Below are 10,250 nucleotides of genomic sequence, written 5' to 3'. Positions count from 1 at the left end.
AGTTATCTAACTTGTCAATCTGATGTACCTTGTTACTATAAATAAGTATTGTAAGTTTCAATTAAATATCTTGAGCAATAATTGAGATATTTGACTTTACAAAAAAACTTTAACCAAAATTTCTAAGTTAAAAAGGGGCATAATTCTGTCAATATTGTAGGCAAAGTTATCCAACTTGTCAATCTGATGTACCTTGTTACTATAAATAAGTATTTTAAGTTTCAATTGAATATCTCAAGCAATAATTGAGATATTTGACTTTACAAAAAACTTTAACTAAAATTTCTAAGTTAAAAAGGGGCATAATTCTGTCAATATTGTAGGCAGAGTTATCCAACTTGTCAATCTGATGTACCTTGTTACTATAAATAAGTATTGTAAGTTTCAATTGAATATCTCAAGTAATGATTGAGATATTTGACTTTACAAAAAACTTTAACCAAAATTTCTAAGTTAAAAAGGGGCATAATTCTGTCAATATTGTAGGCAGAGTTATCCAACTTGTCAATCTGATGTACCTTGTTACTGTGAATAAGTATTGTAAGTTTCAATTGAATATCTCAAGTAATGATTGAGATATTTGACTTTACAAAAAACTTTAACCAACGCCGACGCTGACGCCGACGCCAACGCTGACGTGACTACAATAGCTCTCATATTCTTCGAATAGTCGAGCTAAAACTGTAATTGATGATAAGGAATAAGTATTTGAAGTTTGAGGTAGATACCTTTAAAAATAAAAAAGTTGTAATAAAAAATAACATTTTTCTAGTAAAACTAGAACTGTGTCCAAAGGACACGGATGCCCCCACTGACAACATATATATGGTATATAGTGAAAAAATCAACAAAGGGCCATAATTCTGTTAAATTTGGTCGCAGCAAAAATTCCTTCCTTTACTACCATCTACACATTAAGGTTGTTCATCCCTGGAAGTTTAAGCAAAATCTGCCATCCGGTTTAAGAGGAGTTGCGTTCACAAATTTCTATATGGTATATAGTGAAAAAATCAACAAAGGGCCATAATTCTGTTAAATTTGGTCACAGCAAAAAATTCCTTCCGTTACTGCCATCTACACATAAAGGTTGTTCATCCCTGGAAGTTTAAGCAACATTTTGCCATCCGTTATAAGAGGAGTTGCGTTCACAAAATTTCTATATGGTATATAGTGAAAAAATCAATAAAGGGCCATAATTCTCTCTTAAATTTGGTCGCAGCAAAAATTCCTTCCTTTACTACCATCTACACATTAAGGTTGTTCATCCCTGGAAGTTTAAGCAAAATCTGCCATCCGGTTTAAGAGGAGTTGCGTTCACAAAATTTCTATATAGTATAAAGTGAAAAAGTCAACAAAGGGCCATAATTCTGTTAAATTTGGTCGCAGCAAAAATTCCTTCCTTTACTACCATCTGCACATTAAGGTTGTTCATCCCTGGAAGTTTAAGCAAAATCTGCCATCCGGTTTAAGAGGAGTTGCGTTCACAAAATTTCTACATAGTATATAGTGAAAAAATCAACAAAGGGCCATAATTCTGTTAAATTTTGTCACAGCGAAAATTCCTTCCTTTACTACCATCTACACATTAAGGTTGTTCATCCCTGGAAGTTTAAGCAAAATCTGCCATCCGGTTTAAGAGGAGTTGCGTTCACAAAATTTCTATATAGTATATAGTGAAAAAGTCAACAAAGGGCCATAATTCTGTTAAATTTGGTCGCAGCAAAAATTCCTTCCTTTACTACCATCTGCACATTAAGGTTGTTCATCCCTGGAAGTTTAAGCAAAATCTGCCATCCGGTTTAAGAGGAGTTGCGTTCACAAAATTTCTACATAGTATATAGTGAAAAAATCAACAAAGGGCCATAATTCTGTTAAATTTTGTCACAGCGAAAATTCCTTCCTTTACTACCATCTACACATAAAGGTTGTTCATCCCTGGAAGTTTAAGCAAAATCTGCCATCCGGTTTAAGAGGAGTTGCGTTCACAAGATTTCGGGACGTACGGACAGACGGACGGACGGACAGACAGACGTACGGACGGACAGACGGACGGACAAGTGCAACGCTATATGCTCCCACTATGTGGGGGCATAAAAATCTAAGTTTATGGGGAGAAAATTCTTGCAATATTGGTGCTAGAGTTATGAACCTTGTCACATAAGATGTGGATGATGATAACGTAAATATATTTGAAGTATGAAGTTGATCCCTTTAGAAATAAATAAGTAACAGTAAAAAATAATATTTTTTATGGAAAATTCTAAGTTCAAAGGGAGATAAATCTGAAAATATTGGTGCTAGAGTTATGAACTTTGTCACATAAGATGGGGATGATGATAACGTAAATATATTTGAAGTATGTGGTTGATCCCTTAAGAAATAAAGAAGAAACAGTAAGAAATAGTACTTATTTAGGAAAATTCTAACTTCAAGGGGAGATAAATCTTAAAATATTGGTGCTAGAGTTATGAACCTTGTCACATAAGATGGGGATGATGATAAGGTACATATATTTGAAGTATGAGGTTGATCCCTTAAGAAATAAAGAAGTAACAGTAAAAAATAGTATTTTTTAAGGAAAATTCTAAGTTCAAGGGGAGATAAATCTGAAAATATTGGTGCTAGAGTCATGAACCTTGTCACATAAGATGTGGTTGATGATAAGGAACATATATTTGAAGTTTAAAGTTGATACCTTAAGAAATGAGAAAGTTATAGTGAAAAATATTTTACTGCACCAAAACTTTAATCTAAAATCTGGACGCGGACGCAGGGGCGAGTAGGACAGCTCTCCATATACTTCGTATAGTCGAGCTAAAATCTAAGGAATGGAGTTATGGTTCTTTGACACTTTGGCAAATTCGAGTCGTTCAAGTAGATGTAGATTCAGTGATAGTTTGGAATAAGCATTTTTAACTTAAGGGAGATAATTAAAACATGAAGCAAGGTAGAGTTATGTTTCTTGAACATTGCACTTCCTCTTAAAAGTCTCTATCACTTTGTGAAGTTTACATAAAATCCCTTCAATACATATCTAGTTATATTCATATTCCGGACAAGTGTGTGAAGGTTGATTGTCTTCCTAAGGTCAGACCGTGTTTTTTTTCCCCTTAATCTTATAAAATCTCAAAAACACCATAAAAAACATATTTTCCTCCCATGAGCAACCTTTTTTCCTTTAAGTACAAGTCTGTATGGAATGAACACGGATATTTATCAATAATATTACTTGAGTCCATACCAACAGATGGTAAAGACCGCAACTATATTCTCTCCCTTTCAGGAGCATGAATTATAATAACATGCTTAATCTCAGTATAGTTCTATATCAGATACCAGTATGATGAACCTTGCTTTCGTACCTTTTGAGTAATATCAAAATTCAGATTTCATTGACATACAGAAAGAGATCAGCCTTTAGTCCCCTCTTATTGAAAACAGAAGGGGACTAATAACAACAATTTATTCTCATAGTTTCAATTCTCAGGTTTATTACTTTTCATTAAACCAGGCAAGCTAAGATACATGTTAAAACCACAGGCACTAGACACAATTAATTTACCCATATACGCTCATAATACTATATATAAAGAATAAAGGTCCCTAATGAGAGAAAACTATCATGCAAAGCAAACAAGAACTGTTCTGTAAAAATACACCAGATCACTATTTTATCTTTGTGGTTGTCTCTAGGAATAATGTATCCTATCATAAACACTTTTTACTTCATCGAAATCCTTCAAAATGCTCCAAAATACGAGCAAGTTTCCAAATTTCACTGAAATGTCATTGCATGTCGTTTTCGACGTCCAAGCGATGCGTGTAAACAAAGTTGAATTCTGGTCAATTTCTACAAAATCAAAGAATAACTGTTAAAATTTCCACATACTTTCTTTAAGGCAAACTTGTATACAGTCAAACTGCGAAGTCTTTACTTCTCAACTGTCCGACAATAACGCTAACAAGCTAAAAAAATAAAAATTATTGACAGCTCCGTTCCAGAAAGTAACCATTTCCTACATTACCGCACTGAATATAAGGTAAAGTAATGATTGGTTTAGCGGGAAATCCGAGTTTTAACATTTTCCTTCAACACAATGTTCATTACTGGCCTTTACTATTGACAGGGGATTCAACTCAGACCTAAGCCCTCTAAAATACTCCAACTAGGCCAAAGTGTTCATGGTGCCTATGCAGTTATGATCACTACATCTGGAAACTGGAGATTCCCACCGAATGTGATGCTAATCTTCATTTGCTTGACAGTGACACATGTCCACCTTAAAAAAATGCAATAAAAATTATATGAAGTACAATAATTTGCAAAAAAATGCTTATCTTATTTGTCTCTTCTTATATTTATAATAAAGAGCACTAGATTTGTGTGTCTGTCATACAAAATGACTTTCAATAATACTATTTAAATATATTTGAAATACAATTTCTTTAATAAATACTCATAGTAATACTAAATTCCTTTTTTGTGATATTTTTTCTGTCACATATGTTCAGACAGTACATTGTGTACACCGGTCTTACTGACCTGTGTGAAACCACTCTAAGCATGATGGAACGGACTATTTTTTACATGGTGGCTTTAACGCCGAAGTGATAGAACAAAAAGGAAATGGGGCCAGTTGATAAATTAAACTTTTTTCATACTCTGTTGGTGTAATAGCCTTTACATCATTTTTACTCAAAACATGCGCAAAACACTCCTTCTGACAATCCATTATTGGTTTTACAAACCCAGTTTCGTTCAACACTCGTATTTTCGTCAATTGTTAGTTTAAATTAAAACCGAAAGTGAAAGTAGTTTTGAATATTTAAATAAATAGTAACAGAGTGGAACTATCAATTTTGCACTTGCAATATTAAACTCTGAAAAACAATGATCCCTTGAAAGCAATGAACGATATATTGCGTTTTATAAAATAAAATTGTCATCCCTACGCAGACTTCTTTATGTCAGAGTTATTTTTACCCTCATTTGGGGTGAGTTGTGGAGAGACTGGTGTGTATACAATTCAGACAATATACAATTAATTTGTTTAGACCGCATACAATTTAAAGGTATAATTATTTATTGGCTACAAATAAAGTAAATAATGGTTAGTTTAATAACCAATATGAATGTTTCAAAGATTATCCCTTCAAACTTTAAAAACAGTCTTGTCAATTAAGCAGATCTTAGCAATAAAGGCACACTAAGAAGAAAAAAATGGTCAATCAAAGGGTAGGGAAGCATTTTTATACATAATTTAAATCATTTGGTGGAGAAAGTCAATCACTTCACAGCTGTGCTTTGCTATTGAATACATATTTCTTTAATTTTTGTTTCAATCTTGAATAACCAAAATGTAAACTATTCATAAGGATGAACTGTATTGTTAATTTTGCATACATATTGAGGTCTTGTTCAAGGCAACAAAACTGCATTGTAAATTTTGCAGTTCCTCGTAATGCCCTGTAGGATTGATTTGTACTACCTTAAAACACCATAATTATGTAAGTGATCATTTTCAGCAAAGGAAAAAGACTGTCATAGGCAGTATCTTAATGCCAATTGACAGAAATATTTAAAGTATGTTCTTAACTAACACTATAATAAACTGTGAGCATGCACTGACACTCTTTTATTTTAGGCGGTACTATATATGAACAAGTCTTGGACTATTTCAGTATGTAGATTAGAAATGCAAAGAATTTCAGATTCAAGCCTTTTCCTAGACATTTTGGGAAATTTAGAAATTTTGCATCTTAATTGGGAAAAATATTCAGTACCATGCATGTACAAAGTTGTTAATCCAACAAATTGTATATCATTCAAAGCATAAAAAATACATAAAAAATTGACAATGAAATGTGTTTTTGAACATCATCTGTATGGTACCATATTGGATTGAAATGGATTATGAAGAAAAATTGTCAGCTTTGATAACGGGAATTTTGACTTATGATTTTTTTCTAAACTTGGAAAAAAAAAAGCATATTTGGCATTATTTGCCACTGGGAATGGGTCTGTTAATCTGGCCTGTGGTGACACTGGTAAAAATGCATATGTTTTCATGAATTTTTTTTGGAAAACAGTTTGGTTTGTTAAATATACATTAAATATTATATAAGTACCTGTTGTTTGTAATAATCTTCTAGTCTTTCTTTAATCTTATACTGTACTTTTTTCTAGCTACATGTACCAGCCTTTCCAAGTGAATATTGAAGTAAATGATCTTTTATTTCCCTGAAAATATCAATTTTGAGATTTCATTTTCAAAATCATCTAATACTACTCTCTTAGTGTGTGTATATACAATGTATATATGTGTCTATACAATGTATATATATGTTTACACTATAATATGATTGTGTACAGCATGTAATGACATAAAATTTGAAAAAATTTATGATAATAAAATATTAATAATATTTCTTCATATTACTCCACAGTATATTACCACTAAAATAGAAAGTGTTCTCTCATTTTATTATGATATTTATTTTTTAAATGTAGATTTGTGAAAAAAATGTGAATATCAGTTCGTATCAAAAATTGTTAAATGTCTAATTAACACTGATTAAATTACTTCATTGTTCAACCATGTAGTGAGAACAGGTATAGATCATTTCCAACAGTCTTGCTGTTGTGTTGACATTTTTGCGACATGGTTGTGTGTTTGCCTTGTAATCAAGAGGTCTGGGGTTCAAATCCCTTTAAGTGCCTGAAGATTTTTCAGGTTAACAATTATAGATTTTTCAGGTTAACAATTATCAAGGAGGCAGTGATTTTTTTTTCAATTTTCAAAACAACCTGTGGCTTTATAAATGGGAAACTATAGCTTGATTAATCAGAAAAGAGGAAAATCAAATTTCAATCACTGAAAATGGAATTTACCCATACATTTAAAAAAAAAAATTGTAATTCAATTTAAAGGGGTTCCATTGAGGTATTTTGTCATGATGGGACTGAAATATTTTTTCCAGATAAATGTACCATTTGATGTATGTTTAGACCACTAATCTTTGTACAAACTTTCAGATCATTTGCGCACTTCGTTTTTCCAGAATAATTATTCAAATTGTAAAAAGATGACCCAAAATGAAATGGCTAGACTTTAAATATATAATAATTTATCAGTTTATAAAGGTCAAAATAAAATTATTCTGAAATATTCAAGAATGTGCCCCATACTATAAGTTATAAAGAATTTTTTAAGTTTTGGCCCTATTTAAATATATATAAACAGTTGTTTGTAAATATAAACCAAGCGGCTAGCCATATAACCTGTCAGAAATATTTATAACAAATTTATAATACAGCAAGCATCAATTTTAAAGGCATAAAATGCGATTTCTTCATAAATCGACAGCAGCCGTGTATAAAACCATATAAACAATTATCCAATGAAAAGCGATGTTACAAACATGCAGTTTTGTATTTAAGTACTCAAATAATATAACAGACATCTGAAAAAGATGATTTTCCATTTGTTTATCATAAAACATATATGAGCCGTGTCATGACAAAACCAACATAATGGGTTTGCGACCAGCATTGATCCAGACCAGCCTGCGCATCCGCACAGTCTGATCAGGATCCATGCTGTTCGCTATCAGTTTCTCTACTTATAATAGGGTTTGTAAGCGAACAGCATGGATCCTAATCAGACTGCGTGGATGCGCAGGCTGGTCTGGATCCATGCTGGTCGCAAACGCATTATGTTGGTTTTGTTGTGACGCGGCTCAATTATTTTCATAAAAGCCCTTTCAATCAGTAAATTTGAAAAAAATATTTTGATATAAACTCAGTGATACTGATTAATATTAATATTTCAGCATTAATAAAGACATTTTTTTTACCAATAACATTTCACCATTAAAAAAAAAGAAAAGAATTTTCAATAAAAACCTTTCACCATTTCACTTTTCAACTAGAACATTTTTCTGTTCAAAAACAATAACAAGTCACTAATTCATTAATTATTTCTTTGTATATTTGTATTTAACTTAAAACATCTGAATTACATTTGACTTAATTGCCCTAAAACTCTGCATAAAAAACTCCTGCAACTAAATTAACTCCACTGAAATCTTTTTTTCAATAAATCCCATTATTCCCAAATGAGAGCAAAAAATTATTTCACACTTTTCAACAGTACAGTAGCATTTTATGAAAAACAGAGACTGCATTATGCTGTAAATATCATATTTTTAAGTTCACTGATATTTTTTTTTGTATTTTACATGTATCTGAAATTAGGTGCATTTTCAATAATAGAATTTCAGTGTATATACAAAACTTCTGACATTTGAACACATTGCATTAAAAAAACACTGGCTTTTTTCTACATTACAAATGAAATTAAGAATGAAATTAAAATGTGAGATTCATGATAAATATGAGAGTAACCAGAGAGTGAAAGACTCAAGTCGAGCCCCTTAAGTTCAAGATTAAAAAAATATTCACTTCTGCTTCCAAATAAATCTATCTATAAATATCACACCTGGTTTAATCTCCAAAAAAAAAAGGTGAGCAATAAGGCTTAACAAAATTTGTATTCTCAAGCACTGACAACATGTTTCTGGAAATTTCGATTTTTTTTAAACAGCCAATTATACAGTCAAACTTGTAAACAAAGACATCCAAATAAAGGACTGATCAAGCCTTTATAGACAAATGGTCCTTATTTAGAGGTTACTATGTTCTATTTATCAATGAGAATTGTTGAAAATTGGTCTTTCTTTTTTAAAGGTGGTCTTTAATTTACAAGGTGGTCTTTATTTTTGACATGGTCTTTATCATAGCTTTGTTACACTGACAACATTGAGGTATTGATAACTGATTGCAGTAGAACAGCCATAAATGTTACACTATCAGCAGTGAGGCATTGAAAACAGATTGCAATAAAACAGCCACATGTGTTACACTAACAGCAGTGAGGCATTGATAACTGATTGCAATAAAACAGCCACATGTGTTACACTAACAACAGTGAGGTATTGATAACTGATTGCAGTAGAACAGCTAAATGAGTTACACTAACTGCAGTGAGGTATTGATAAATGATTGCAGTAGAACAGCCACATGAGTTACACTAACATCAGTGATGTATTGATAACTGATTGCAGTAGAACAGCCACATGAGTTACACTAACAGCAGTGAGGTATTGATAACTGATTCCAGTAGAAAAGCTAAATTAGTTACACTAACAGCATTGAAATATTGATAACTGATTGCAATAGAACAGCCACATGTGTTACACTAACTGCAGTGAGGTATTGATAACTGATTGCAATAGAACAGCCACTTGTGTCACACTAACAGCAGTGAGGTATTGATAAATGATTGCAATAGAACAGCCACATGTGTTACACTAACAACTGTTTGTTTGTTTCATTTAACAACTTTTCCCAAACAGTATTTCAGCACATATAGGTGGGGAGTTTCCAAACCATCGTTCTGGAGAGTTACACCAGTACTAGACTACCTTCCTAAAACTGCTAAACTACCAAAAGTATCTCACGGGGATCGAGCCCACGCCAGACAGACGTAATGGAATTAGAAGTCATCGACTCTAACCCCTTGACCACGGAGGCGGTTTACTAACAACTGTGAAGTACTTGATAAACTAATTGGCTAATGGGAGAACAACTGTGTTACACTTACAAGAGTGAAGTATTGATAAATGGTTGCAAAAACAAGAATTTGATTAAATGATTGCCATCAATTACACAAACAACAGCCAAAAATACTGATTAATGACTTGAATCAATAGGAAAACTATGTATTACACAAACAACAGAAATCATTCCCCTTTCGAATTGTCCAAAAAAATGAGCAAATTCAAAAATTAATTTGAAGTCTCTACATTCCTGTCAATAATAAAAATGAATTAAAATAATTAATTCTTCCTAATGGTGTCTGTAAGAAATAACTTTTTCTATGATAATCATTGAGTAACAGAATTGAATTGATTTTAATCATTTCAACTATATAATATTTTAGTAAACATTAGAATATTTTATAAGATTAGGATTAGCCTACCCATATGAGTGAAAAACAATAAATATCAAATAAGGCTATAAAAAATTATTCTAGCATAAAAATCTCCTTTTTGTAGAATTTCATAATATGCACATTTTATTTAATGTACAAAACAAAAACAGAAATCGTTCAGAAAATATTATAGTATAAAAATGTCCTTACTGTAAATTTCAAAAATTGTACATCAAAGAAAATAAAACAAGGAAT

General features: G+C 31.7%; 1 protein-coding gene across 2 annotated transcripts in view; it reads right to left on the bottom strand.

The window, feature by feature from the left end:
• Positions 1–767: 767 nt before the first annotated feature.
• The window catches only part of LOC132745011 (liprin-beta-1-like), a 65,945-nt gene continuing 56,462 nt past the window's right edge, over positions 768–10,250 (bottom strand). The window contains exons 4-5 of one of the 2 annotated variants that reach the window (XR_009627777.1): positions 6,130–6,241; positions 768–4,280 (exon numbers count right to left, since the gene is read on the bottom strand). Coding sequence is in view for 1 of the 2 variants with exons in the window: in XM_060733841.1 (XP_060589824.1) it covers positions 6,188–6,241 (54 nt within the window). In the remaining variant the exon portion in view is untranslated. Of the gene's footprint in view, positions 4,281–5,014; positions 6,242–10,250 lie in introns of those variants that run through there. The other variant, XM_060733841.1, reaches the window with a different exon arrangement.

The sequence above is a fragment of the Ruditapes philippinarum genome, unplaced genomic scaffold, assembly GCF_026571515.1.
Source record: "Ruditapes philippinarum isolate M1 unplaced genomic scaffold, ASM2657151v2 ctg1428_1_1_1_1, whole genome shotgun sequence".
NCBI lineage: Eukaryota > Metazoa > Mollusca > Bivalvia > Venerida > Veneridae > Ruditapes > Ruditapes philippinarum.
Note: the sequence above shows the minus strand (reverse complement) of the source record. Positions and strands in the feature narration are given on the sequence as shown.